This window comes from Sparassis crispa, assembly GCF_003851025.1.
Source record: "Sparassis crispa DNA, contig_000002F, whole genome shotgun sequence".
NCBI lineage: Eukaryota > Fungi > Basidiomycota > Agaricomycetes > Polyporales > Sparassidaceae > Sparassis > Sparassis crispa.
The window spans coordinates 799,738-813,207 of NW_020939749.1; the positions used below are offsets into that span (position 1 = coordinate 799,738).

Sequence of the window (13,470 nt, forward strand, 5' to 3'; positions counted from 1 at the left end):
TCCCTCAAGTCAGTGCGAGTCACAGCCGTGCGCGCAGCCAGTCTGATCTAGATTACCCACCGCCACAGACAAAACCGTACCTTTGTCCGAATTCCCAAGCGGTTTTATACTCACCCCCAATCTCACTCGAACCACCATTTTCTCCTTCCAAGCAGTTGCAACGTTGGATCTACCGCCTCTGCGTGTACCACCTCATCAACATAATGGACGCACTCAAATCACTTGTGCAGCCCCTCGTCGGCGCCGGCGGAGGCTCATCAGTGATTGACGGTGTGAAGCTCGTCGTCTTGGGTGGCACCGTAGAGACCGCCAGAAGGATGGCAAGCTCTGGATGGTATGTATTTAGCTCTATTTGTTTCGTCGTCTCACTTAACCTGGTCTATGTGTCTCTCGCTTCTCAGGTCGCATTTCATCAACTGTGAGTGGCCTCGCCACTGACCCTCCACCCTGCCTCTGACTTCGCAATGCACAGCCTTCTTCTTGACCGCACACTTCTCTGAGGAGGATTACCCTTATGATTGGCTCATGTTATGGCTTTCTCGTCGACCCGAGTGGCAACGCTCTCGTGAGTTTGAAACCACCACCCGCACGTCGACCCACGGGGTCGGTGCGCACATCGCCGACAATTCGTTTGGGGATGACGATGAGGACGACGAAGACACACCTGGCAAGGTCAAGACCCGGGTCGTCTTCCAGCCCACGTCAGATACGACGCACACGATCTATTACAAAGGGCACTGGCTGCGTGTCAAGCGTGGGAGAAAGACCGATGGCAGCGGCTGTGAGATGCTGTCCGTCAGCGTCGTCGCGCGCAACAACTCCATTCTGAAGCAGCTTGTCCTCCAAGCGAAGAAGGAGTACGAAGCGGAGTCCGTACACCGCATCCAAATCTACTTCGCCGACTCCCATGGATGCTGGCGATGGACGGACTCGCGGCATAAGCGGCCGATCTCATCCATCGTCCTGAACCCCGGAGTCAAGGAGATGCTCCTGGCCGATACTAAGGACTTCCTCAAGTCTGAAAAGGTAGCGTATATTCTTCTTTCTGCTTGTTTAAGGCGCTGACAATGTATTAGTGGTACGCCGACCGTGGAATTCCCTTCCGGCGTGGGTATCTCCTGCATGGGGTACCCGGGTCAGGGAAGAGTTCACTGATCCACGCAATCGCCGGTGAGCTGATGCTAGACATATACGTGGTGTCGTTGTCGTCATCATGGATCAACGACAACACACTGACCACGCTGATGGGCCGAGTTCCCGCACGGTGCATCGTGCTGCTGGAAGACCTAGACGCAGCCTTCACTAGGAGCACCACGCGTGATAGCGCGTCCACGGGCAGTCCAGAAAATGTCGCAACAGCCGCAGAAGAATCCACAGATTCGTCAAGCCGCCACGGCGCGAGGCGCCATAAGAGTGAACAGCTGTCAGATGTGAACACCCTCAGTCTTAGTGGACTACTGAATGCCTTGGATGGTGTAGCAGCCTCGGAGGGACGGATCTTGTTCGCGTGAGTGGGCTTCCATATCCCGCTGGCGTACTCGTCTGATGAATTGTGCCTAGGACCACCAATCACCTCGAGCGTCTCGACACGGCGCTCTCCCGTCCTGGCCGTATGGATGTATGGGTCGAGTTCAAGAATGCTTCCAAATGGCAAGCGGAGTTACTCTTCCGGAATTTCTTCCCCTCAACAGACGACGATGGCGTTGTGCTGGAGGGTGAGCTTGAGGGCATCGAGCTCCCCACATCGCCTACGCCCTCGGAAGCAACTTCGTCGAACTCATCGACGTTGTTCTCTGTGCTGTCAGCCACGACATCATCCTCGTCCGTCCCTTTAACGCCGACTTCTGGCAATTCTCCGGCTTTGTGCAGGTCTAGAGAAGTAAGCGTCGATGAGGGTTTGATGAACCAAGCATACCTTCCGCCCCCGGTCGAGGAAGAAATTGCTGCGGCGGCGCATTCGGCGCGTCCACTTGACGGAGTTACACTGGCGGCGCTCGCGAAGAAGTTTGCGGATGCTATTCCGGATGAGGAATTCAGTGTGGCTGCGCTACAAGGATGTGAGTGGTCTTTTTGTTGTTCGCTGATCTCGTCTTGGTTCTTCCGCGCTACTGTAGGCGTTTTGCTGCCCAAATAAGGGGTGGTGCGTGTGACGGTGGATTGAAGAAGTGTGCTGACGGGCTTGCTTTGTTCGTGCTCCCTCGTCGGGCGCATTACAGACCTGCTGAAGAACAAATCTCGACCAGAGGCTGCAGCAGGCGAGGCGGCTGCTTGGGTGGTGAGCGAGAGGGAGATGAGGGAGCGGTTGAGGAAGGAACGCGAAGCCCGCGAGCTCAAGGAGAAAATCGAGGTGTGTTGACGAAATCGATTATCTGATGTTGTTGCCTTATCTGGTCATATGTGCTGATCGCTGCTGCGTCCCTGTCATGATCTGATCTCTGATCTCCATGACATCTAGCGCGAGAAACGGCGCAAGGAGCTGCTCCTCAAGGAGAAGGAAAGGGCGGAACAAAAAAAGAAGGAAGAGGAGGAGGCTCAGCGACAGCTCGAGGAGAAGACGAAGGCCGAAGAGACAGCCCGTCTCGACGCGGAGATTGCTGTCGCGATCGCAGAGGAGGCGGAAGCAGAGGCTAATGAGGACCAATCGAATTCTAACGGAACGGCCGACGCTGCGACCGACGAGGAGCAGCCCGACGAGGAGTGCTTAACGGGCACTGCCACTCCCTCCGCCGAGACTCCGACCGGCGCACAGTGGGTTCAAGTCGCTTCCAACTGACTAGAGGCGCGCAACGCTACCGTCTGCGCGACGAACATCGACGTCGGTCTCTCCCCCTTGGACACTGTACAAAGTGAATTGGCTGATCATGACTGTGAACACCGCCCTGGGGCGCCCGTGCGCCTGACCGCAGACTGGGTCTCATTCGCACTGGCGCGGAGGCATGCTGGTGGCTTTGCGCTTCTATATCCATTCCTGCTTCATCTGTATGTTTTGCTGCAACTCGCTCTGTTTGGTGGAGGAAGGGCCAGCGGATGTTGACAACTGTCAATGTCGCTGCGCCTGGGCGCCGCTGAATTTTCTTGACTTTACGTAGATTGTTACTGCAACAGCGCTTCTGAGGTTATTCACATACTGCTTCGTATAGTTGTTCGAGTCGCATAGTTCTCCGTAGCATTTGCACAGCACGTCTGTCTAGTGAACGAGAAAGAAAATCGTTATTAGAACATCGCCTGCTGTGTGATCTCCCGTGGTATGAGGAGAGCGGGAGTAAAAGATGAGCCAGCCCTTCGGGAACGGTCCTCAGGGGTGCAATACAGTTAATATTATTTTTGTGTGTTTGTTCCACCGAGAAAGGCCAATTCCGGTCGCAATCACTCCAAGCGAAGTTCACACAACTCCTTTCTTCGTCTCTCGCAGACGCCTTTGTCTCCGCCCTGCCAACGCCCTTCCCGCTCGTTTTCTTCTCTTCCTTATACCACTATTATTGTCCTCTGATTCATTGCTCACACAATGGGTTGCGTACAGTCTTCTGGCGTCGACGACGAGGCCAAGGCCCGTGAGTGTTGACCGTGCTGCAGCCCGTACAGGACTCTCACAGCCGTTCCGTCTACCTCCTTCTATCTACAGGCAATGACGAGATCGAAAGTCAGCTCAAGCGGGATCGTATGATGGCCAAGAACGAGATTAAAATGCTGTTACTGGGTGCTGGAGAGTCGGGCAAGGTGAGCTCGCGTATCCGCCGTTTCCGCCCGATATCACTGACGCCAGTCTGCCGCCCTTCAGTCGACGGTCTTGAAGCAGATGAAGCTCATTCATCATGGAGGTTATAGCGAGTCAGAGCGCGACTCGTACAAGGAGATTATCTTCTCGAACACCATTCAATCAATGCGGTAGGTGGTCCATCTCAAGTGACGTCTTACCCCCTCTGACATACTTCCGTGCAACTCCAGCGCGATCGTCGACGCTTTGCCATCCCTGGACATCCAGCTGTCGCCTCCAAACGATGCGCGACGTTCAGTGATTCTCTCCTTGCCAGTGCAAATCGAGGGCGACATTCTCCCACCCGACGTCTCTGACGCTGTTCGTGGTCTGTGGAACGATCCCGGTGTCCAGGAGGCCGTGCGCCGTTCACGGGAGTTCCAGCTGAACGACTCGGCAGTGTACTACTTCAACGCGATTGACCGCATGGCCGCGCCAGGATACTTGCCTACCGACCAGGACATCCTCCGGTCGCGTGTCAAGACGACTTGTATCACTGAGACAACATTCAAGGTCGGCGAGCTTACGTACAAGCTGTTCGACGTCGGTGGTCAGCGCTCCGAGCGGAAGAAGTGGATTCATTGTTTCGAGAATGTGACGGCGTTAGTTTTCCTGGTCAGTTTGAGCGAGTATGACCAGATGCTGTACGAGGATGAGAGTGTCGTAAGTTCCATCATATCGAGCCGATAGTATCGTCGCTAAATGGTATTGCAGAACCGTATGCAAGAGGCGCTCACCCTCTTCGACTCAATATGCAATTCAAGGTGGTTTATCAAGACATCGATTGTACGTCACCGTGTTTTTTTCCCCGGTTTTTTTTTCCTCCTGGTCCTCCTGCTTATCTCACATCCGTTCAGATTCTTTTCCTCAACAAGATCGACTTGTTCGCTGAAAAGCTTCCTCGCTCACCATTGGGTGACTACTTCCCCGATTACCAGGGCGGTGACAACTACGACGCTGCCTGCGACTATCTCCTGCATCGGTTTGTGTCGTTGAATCAGAGCGCCGCGACGAAACAGATCTACGCGCATTACACATGTGCTACTGACACGCAACAGATCAAATGTGCGTTTCCGGCGGAGATCCTGTTCTCTTCTAAGCGCGTGTGCTGACGTTGGCACTTGACAGTCGTATTGAACGCCATTCAGGATATTCTCCTGCAGATCCACCTGCGGGACTGTGGGCTGCTATAGTCGCTAGAGGCTTTATCAGTCGGGGAATGTTATTATCCGCATGCATATCTACTCTCTGCTACTGTCATCTGTCTCCTCACTGTCTCGCACTGGCGTGAGGCGCTGTTGCCGGCCCGCTCTGCATTACTTGCTCATACAAGGAACTTTTTTTTTCACTGGTCGCTCGTTCTTACGTTCTTACGTCCATGGCGATATTGACTCTTCAATCCACGCCTTTTACGATTGCCCCGGGCCCGTCCAGAGCATGCGTGTGCATGGCCGTTTCGCCGTTCTCCCTTTGGTTCGTTGATTCTGCAGCCGGTCTCGGTTCTCTCGGTTCTTCCTCAATTACCGTATACCTCTTCGAATATATACTTAGTCGCGCTTTTCATCAGCTGTAGGATTGTATGGCATTGCCTTGGAATCGTACATTGCTACCCGAACACTTATTGCTATCAGCTCATCTGACGTGATACGCTGTTGCGGGCGAAAATGATCCTGGTGATCCTGGTGATCCACTGGCGTGCTGGCAGAGAGGATTGGTGAGCAGTCAAGTAGTGGAACTGTAAGTGCGTATGCGTCAGACTGCCGGCGTGGGGTGACACTGTGACGGCGTCAGATGGACGCAGAAGCGGCGTATCAGCTTCGGTGTGATGTGGTCCTGATGCTGAGCGTCACCGAATCGCTGGCTGCTGGCAGTCTGGATCGCACAGCTACTGTGCAGACTCGTGGTGCCACCGGGGCGTCTCGCGGGAAAGGGTGGTACGGCGATAGGGACTCACACATCGATGGAAATAGCTCTATGTGGGTATCTGACGAGACTTTGGACCACACACTGCCCACTGCTTCCTGACTCTGGTGCAACGACTGGTGTGGTAGTTGTCAGGAGTGGAGGGAAGCGACAGCGGTGTGAGCGTTGCTTACGAGTATATCCGGAGAAGGTGTTGCCTTTGCAGACAATGTATTGCTGTCGGACAGTCGTGGACTTTTCTAGTGATGGTGGTTCAAGGACTTACGACAAGAAACCGTTAGAGTCCTTCCCTGCAGCTGCACGTCAAGATAGCCTTGGCGGAGGTCATAGAGCGAGTAGCGCACTGAGAAGGCCCTTTCGCACTAGAGCTCGGCATAAGTATCATCCGCAGTGAAACTCAGTGGCGCCATGCAAGTTGCAACTCTTGAGTCTGTCAATCGTAGGGGTACTACTGAAGACTTTGCAACATTCGCAATGAATTTCCTGGAGCATAGTGTCAGTCCCTACATATGATCCGGGTGTCGGATCTTTCTCAGTGCTCCCAGGAGCCGTTGCGATAGATGTGTGGCGGCGTAGGCATGATGCATTCCGCGTCCAGGTGCCAATCACGCTTCAGGACCCAGGTGATCCCCGACCGCGTGTCCTCGTTCGATGCATATGTGTAGAACGAGTATAATTGCAAAAGTCGTCCAACCTCGAGCCGGGTCAGAGATGGAGCGGCTGATGAGGCCAGGGCGCATGACACATGGACGACTTTATTCAGGAACCTGTTCGAAGTCGTTCCAGGGCATTTGCGAAGCAGGTCAGAATTCGGGCTCGGCGAAGGAAGGTAGCATCCACTTACTATACACGTTTCGAGAACTTGCGCTGATCCTAAGAATTGAGCATTATGAGCGATTTGGAACGTCCGGTGGGGCTTGTTTGCATTACATACAAGGTGTACTGATTGGCGGCTGGAAGCTAGAACTTCAAGATGGACCTTGGACCATCATCAAACAAAAATACTTCAGATCGACTGTAACCACCTCAACCTCGACTGCTGACCTCGTTGTTTACGAGTACATGGTTTCTTGAGGTGTCGAAACAAGACATACCGCATGTAACAGAATCGCGTCTCGTAGCCGCATGTTTCCGAGTGGCGGAGACTTTTGAGCGTCATCCACTGTTGCACGGACTTATTCTGAAAGTTGGCTTTGAGTTGGCTGCAAGATTGAGGAAATCACCCTTGATGAATACGATAGGTAGACTTCGTATGTTTTTCGTCGACTTTCCCGGTGAAAATCTCTGCGCAACATATACAGGCCAGGCAAAGTGCTTTTCTGGGTTAATGACTGCTGCTTAGTCAGCATAAGCTAGAGAACATTGGGCGCTTGGGGGCATCTGTCGTTGCCGGCAGCGAGCTTGCTCCTTTGTTCTCTGTCTTCGCCTGGCGTCCGTGGCTATCCGGGAAATCGCTTTGAACGCCGTAAATTGCGGTCGGGATTCTCCAGAAGCTTCATCTATGTTTGAGAGGACTGTTGTCGTTCAGCTTCCACCTAAAGAGTCCCTCAAATAGTACGTGTGCAAGCGTCTACTGAAAGCCATCTCTGGTACGTGCGTTTTGCCGTTCCACTCTCAAGCAAACTGAGATAGACTCTTTTATGGTTTCATTGATCAGCGTCTAGTAATCCCGACCGCGGTTGAATATTGGATGTGCGTGAGCATCTGCCATTGCTCTATTGTCGTTCTCAAGTGAAGACCCACAACCAGATATCCTGACAACAGCACCGCTGGAAGCTTGATCTGGTACGCCAGCTTACCATCTCGTTGGAAGTTACGCTGAATAAGGTGAGCTCCATTCAGCGGTCTCCTAGCCGCTGAGATAACTTTGACGCTGCTGGTTACAGCTAGTCGCTGCTCTACCGTGGCCACACAATGACTGCAATGGCTTCACCTTGGGCTTCGACGTCATCTCTCCCGCACGCTCGATCTCGCCCACTTCCATCAGCGCCGAGCTCTTCCTCCATCACCTTGGCCCTTTCAGATGAGGTTGGGCAAGATGCTCCGCAGGACTTGCTGCCGCCACAAGACCTCCAGCCACACGTTCCCCCGACAGATGCTGACAATTTCATCATTGCACCTTGGCTTGCCCCCGACTCTGGTGTTGAATCTGAACCGGTGCGCTCCTTGCGTATATCCTTCTCCTTGTAGCTCACTCACTCGCAGCCCACACCGCCCCCCAAACCTCAACGGTTTGGGTTCTCAACCAAGCCTTCTTTCAGTTCTTTCTCCATTCCCCGCCAGCCTAGTACGTCCAGTATCACCCTCATACCGAATCGTCATACCGACACGCTAAGCACACACTCCACGGAGACCGTTCAATCCACGGATTCTCGCAGGTCCAAATCGTCGCTGAGTATTCTCACAAGCATAATGAAGAAGCGCTCCCGTAGCAGGCTTCGCTCCGATGTTCGCCTTCCTGCCGAACCTGTTCCACCGCTTCCGCCCTCCCCTCCGCCGTCATATAGAAAGGGTGGGCATCGCCCGAAGAAGAAGTCATCAAATATGATACTTCCAATTACTCCGATCTCCGAGCCTCATTTCGAACTTGACACAAACCTTGAACACATGGACGGCATCATCGATTTCTCAGTCCTTCCATCGGCGCAGGACAGTGGCTCGCCGGAGACGGCGAGCGGATTTGAGTCATCTCATCAGTCGAGTTCGTCTGTCTCCTCAGTCTACAACTCGCGGGCATCTCCTTCGTACATGTTCAGCAATCCTTTTCTACCATCGACCCACCGAAAACTTGCGCCGAGCACGCTCGCTTTCGATAGCCGCAAGATATCTCCCAAGACATCAGCGTCTACTTACGAAGTCGATGACACCTCGTCGCCCTCATGGACAGCGCCTGAAAGCTGGGCCGTGGAGAAAGACGGCGAGGATCCACTTGTGCCAGAATACTCTAGCTCTGAGGACAGCGTACCCTGCTCTAGCCCACATTCAAAGCGGAAACGACGGAAGACTGTTAGTAGCAGACCAGACGGAGTCTCCACTGCCACGTCCGCACCGAAAAAGTATATCATCCGGATATACCGTGCTAATGGGTCTTATCATGTTGTATCAATCGACTTCGACGTGACGGCTGCTGAGCTCACACCTCAGCTGAAGAAGAAACTGCTCATGGATGCGGATCGGGAATCACACAGGCTGTATCTGAAGGAACGAGGTAGAGGTAAGTGCACTGAGCTCAAATAGGCTAGTCACGCTCATTTTTCATCTAGAGCGTGTCTTGGCACCGACCGAGCGACCAGCTGGTATCGTACGGCGAAGGTTAGAGCAAGCAGGCTATGATCCCGCAGATGGTCTCGACTTACTGGGTGCGGAAGACACCAAGTATTTGATGAAGTTCGTCTACAAGAGCAATGCTCTTGGTCCAGCGGTAAGTGCAGCCTGCGAGTTCATCGCCTTATACTTAACTTTCCTTACAGGATGAAGAGCTCAACTTCGATAATTTCGACTTGGTCGATCTGACTGGCCGGAGCCTCAGGACGGTTCCAGTCCTGTTGTACCCGCACGCGGAAGCCATAGTATTGCTCAATCTGTCCCGTAACCCTATGCTTGAGATCCCACTCGACTTCATCCAGTCATGTACGACTCTGCGAGAGCTGCGGCTGCAACATATGGCGATGAAGAAGGTCCCGCAAAGCGTCCGGCATTGTCGCACGCTTCATCGGCTTGACCTCTCATGCAATCGCATTGTCGATCTCGACGATGCCGGTCTCGACGCAATTCCGGAACTTCGTTCTTTGAAGGTGCAGAACAACAGATTGGATAAGCTTCCGTCCTACTTTCCTGCGCTGAAAGCGCTGAAGGACCTCAATATCTCGAACAACCATTTCCGTCACCTCCCTTCGGTCGTCAGTGAACTCACTGGCCTCGTTGATCTAGACATCTCCTTCAACATGATTAGCGAGCTACCGGAGGGAATTGGTAGACTGCAGGACTTAGAGCGGTTTATCATCGTCGGAAATCAGGTGTCTAAGTTCCCCATAGACGTCTTCAATCTCGTCAGCCTGCGGATGCTAGATTGTCGGAGGAACCATATCGCAGAGCTTTCAGTCGTATCCATGCTTCCCAAAGTCGAGCAGATCTTCGCAGATCACAACGCCGTGCATGCTCTTGATCTCTCATTTGGACGTTCGCTTGAGCAGCTTGATGCTTCCCACAATGACATCACCCAGCTCAACCTTATACTGGGGCCCATGGGACAACCATTTGCCCTGACCTCACTCGACATCTCCCATGCAAAGCTGTCGGCTCTGGATGAAGTAGCTCTGGCCCAACTCACCTCCCTCAGGACGTTGCGAGTTGACCACAATTCTCTTCGATCTATCCCAGATACGCTCGGTGTACTCACTATGCTCACCCATCTGTCCTGCTCGAACAACCAGCTTCTTGCGCTCCCGTCAACCATCGGGCGATTGCAGAAGCTCGAGACGTTGGAAGCGCACAACAATTCCCTCGCTGAGTTGCCGGCAACTATGTGGAGCTGTGCTTCACTTCAACTCATCAACGTTACCTCCAATTTCATTGGCTCGTGGAGCCTCCCACACGTCCATGCATATCATGCCACTAACGTTTCGTTATCTCCTGATCTTGCCACATCGAGTCTTCCTGGAAGTGACTATAATGAGAGGAAAGCATCAACGTCTGGCTCGCGGCCATTGCCACCGCTCGTGCTCTCTCTGGAGAAGTTGTATCTTGGCGAGAATCGGCTCACGGACGACACGCTTCATCCCCTTGCGCTGTTAAAAGAGCTTCGCGTATTGAATCTATCGTTCAATGAGATCCAGGATATGCCATCGACGTTCTTCAGAAATCTGACAGACCTGAAGGAGTTGTATCTCAGTGGAAATAGCCTGTCGGCCATTCCTACGGAGGATCTCCATCGCATGTCGAAGCTCGAGGTGCTCTTCTTGAATGGCAACAAATTGCAGACACTGCCGAAGGAGCTGGGGAAGATTCCGAGCCTCATGGCTCTGGATGTGGGCAGCAATATATTGAAGTATAACGTCTTTAACTGGCAGTTCGATTGGAACTGGTAGGTGTCTAATCTATTTCGTAGACCTATTATGAAGTCGATTTGCCATAACAGGAACTTCAACCAAAATCTGCGGTATCTCAATTTGTCTGGCAACAAAAGATTAGAGATACGGCCGGATATGAACAAGCAGCCCATGCAGGACACGCAAGGACGTAAAATTCTGGCCGATTTCTCTAGCCTGACGCAGTTGCGGATACTCGGGCTAATGGACGTTACTGCGACCTTTGGAACAAGTATCCCAGACGAGAACGAGGACCGTCGGGTACGCACCTCTGTGTCGGAAGTCAATGGGATGGGATATGGAATCGCGGATACCCTCGGCAGGACAGACCACCTCAATATGCTCGATCTGGTGAAACCCCAATTTCGTGAGCGGGAGCACGAAGCAGTCTTCGCCATGTTTGGTCGAGCTACACACGTAGCGAATAATCCTGCGCTCAATAAGCAACTTCACGACGAACTACTAAAGGTGTTCTCAGAAGAGTTGGAACGTATTGCTCAACAGAGGAGCGAAACCATTCCCGATGCGTTGCGGCGCACATTCCTGAAGCTGAACAAAAAGGCGCACGATGAGTTGTATAAAAGGGCATACGAGGAGCTTTACACCAACTTTCCGACCCGCAAGATGTCCAACGTCAGCGCTACTTCCACACTCAATCCAATCATGCATGAAATGCTCAGTGTACGGGGTGGGGCATCGGGTGTTATGCTGTACTTCGTCGACCAGACCCTCTACGTCGCCAACGCTGGTGACGCCCTGGCGGTCATTTCCCGCCAAGGCGTTGCAGAGTTGCTGTCACTCAAGCACGATCCGTTCAACCGTGCAGAAATTGCTCGCATACGACAAGCGGAGGGCTGGGTCTCACCCAAAGGATGTGTCAATGATGAGGTGGAGGTCGCGCGCTCCTTCGGCTTCTACAACATGTTGCCAGTCGTCAATGCACGGCCTCACATACGCACCTGGCAGTTGAACGACACCGATGAATTTGTGATCGTGGGTAATTCTGGGCTGTGGGATGTTGTCTCATACCAAACCGCAGTTGACATCGCTCGTTCGGAGAGGGCAGATCCCATGATCGCCGCACAGAAGCTGCGAGACTTTGCCATCAGCTACGGTGCTGAAGGGACGACCATGATTATGGTTATTTCGGTTGCCGACCTGTTCACCAAGGGTCTGCGCTCGCGCCAGCCGACGATGGAGTCAGTGATTGACGCAGAGACATTCATGTCACTCAAACGCCGCAAGAGAGACGAGATCAAGAACAAAGCCATTTCCCGCTTGGACAACGAGGTGGAGCCACCCACGGGACACGTCGCTTTGGTTTTCACTGACATTCGAAATTCTACGCATCTATGGGATGTCAATGCTGGAATGGCGACCGCAATGGTGCTACACAACAACCTCCTCCGGCGTCAGCTGAGGTTCTGCGGTGGGTACGAAGTGAAGACGGAAGGTGACGCTTTTATGTGCTCGTTCCCCACGGCTCTCAATGCGCTGTGGTGGGCCTTGAGTGTGCAGGTACAACTATTGCATGCCGACTGGCCGTTAGAGATTCTCGAATGCGAGGATGGGAAAGAAGTATACGATTCCACCGGGAGGCTGATCGCTCGTGGGCTGTCCGTTCGGATGGGCATTCACTGCGGTCAGCCAGTATGTGAGCCAGACCCCATAACCCACCGTATGGATTATTTTGGTCCTATGGTCAATCGCTCAGCTCGCATCAGCGGTAGCGCAGCGGGTGGTCAGATTATGTGCAGCGCAGATGTCGTGCGGGAGATCAATGCACGGATATTCGAGACAGGCATGGAGACCGACCAGTCTCATCTCCAGTCCCCATATGCAATTGACGCCATTCGGCGTCTAGGTTCTGTCGTCGTTCCTGTGGGTGAAGTGAAACTGAAGGGTTTGGAACTACCGGAGATGCTATCATTGGTATATCCCGACCAACTCGCAGGGCGACAGGGCCTTCGCAACACCCAGTCAGCTTCGAATTCGTCCGGTTCTCGAGTCCAATTCAGTGTTGACCAGATGCGTGAACTAGCGCTGCTCTGTATACGCCTCGAGACACTGTCGTCCGGACGAGTCTTTAGGCTACCTCCCGAGCGCAAGGATAGCTCTGCCGGACCGCAAGGGCGACCCATCAGCCATTCGGACCCTCCGACAGTCCTTTATGGCGATCCAAAGGTATTGCTCCCGGCGATGGATAACGCCTCAGACATGGAGTTGATGTTACTGCTGGATTCGCTGACGACGAGGATCGAGAATGCGCTCAACATGATTGCGCTGAACCGTATGGTGAAGATTCAAGGATTGTCTGAGTCAGCGCAGCCAGGAACGTTGCAGTCACTCCTGTCGATGTTACCCTCTTCGGTTCTCCCTAATTCTATCCCCCCTGCCCTGTGATACCAACATATCGTTTTGTGTTCTGACATTGTCCTTCGCTAGTCTGCCACTTTTGCACTATTCCCCACATCACTGCATTGGCTTATTGTGGTATATCATTATTTCCTGCATATGTACATAGGCTTTGCGGATTCTATTGTGACCATGCAACATGAACGCCTGCGGTTCGACCATAGCCCGATCACAGCCCAATGACGGCAACGTGGGCCGCTTCACATAACTCATGGTGAGAACAATGGTGCCACGACTAATATCCAATAGATCCTGTAGTGTATAGAACATGTGATGCAGACGATCAAAACC

General features: G+C 53.1%; 4 protein-coding genes across 4 annotated transcripts; all 4 read left to right on the top strand.

Moving 5' to 3' along the window:
• Positions 1–203: 203 nt before the first annotated feature.
• On the top strand, positions 204–2,773 carry SCP_0302290 (Mitochondrial chaperone BCS1; the record flags this gene model as incomplete). Its single annotated transcript, XM_027755626.1, has 7 exons — positions 204–334; positions 402–418; positions 473–1,026; positions 1,077–1,507; positions 1,561–2,057; positions 2,217–2,347; positions 2,456–2,773. 7 exons carry the CDS (start codon positions 204–206, stop codon positions 2,771–2,773), a joined length of 2,079 nt encoding a protein of 692 aa, XP_027611427.1.
• A 732-nt stretch (positions 2,774–3,505) lies between these two features.
• On the top strand, positions 3,506–4,947 carry SCP_0302300 (Guanine nucleotide-binding protein subunit alpha; the record flags this gene model as incomplete). Its single annotated transcript, XM_027755627.1, has 7 exons — positions 3,506–3,551; positions 3,623–3,717; positions 3,779–3,885; positions 3,946–4,417; positions 4,469–4,540; positions 4,612–4,819; positions 4,883–4,947. The coding sequence occupies 7 exons, from the start codon at positions 3,506–3,508 to the stop codon at positions 4,945–4,947; spliced, it is 1,065 nt and encodes a 354-aa protein (XP_027611428.1).
• Positions 4,948–5,545: 598 nt separating this feature from the next.
• On the top strand, positions 5,546–5,779 carry SCP_0302310 (hypothetical protein; the record flags this gene model as incomplete). Its single annotated transcript, XM_027755628.1, has 1 exon — positions 5,546–5,779. One exon carries the CDS (start codon positions 5,546–5,548, stop codon positions 5,777–5,779), a length of 234 nt encoding a protein of 77 aa, XP_027611429.1.
• A 1,812-nt stretch (positions 5,780–7,591) lies between these two features.
• On the top strand, positions 7,592–13,167 carry SCP_0302320 (Adenylate cyclase; the record flags this gene model as incomplete). Its single annotated transcript, XM_027755629.1, has 5 exons — positions 7,592–7,834; positions 7,883–8,891; positions 8,941–9,098; positions 9,148–10,760; positions 10,815–13,167. The coding sequence occupies 5 exons, from the start codon at positions 7,592–7,594 to the stop codon at positions 13,165–13,167; spliced, it is 5,376 nt and encodes a 1,791-aa protein (XP_027611430.1).
• Positions 13,168–13,470: the final 303 nt, after the last annotated feature.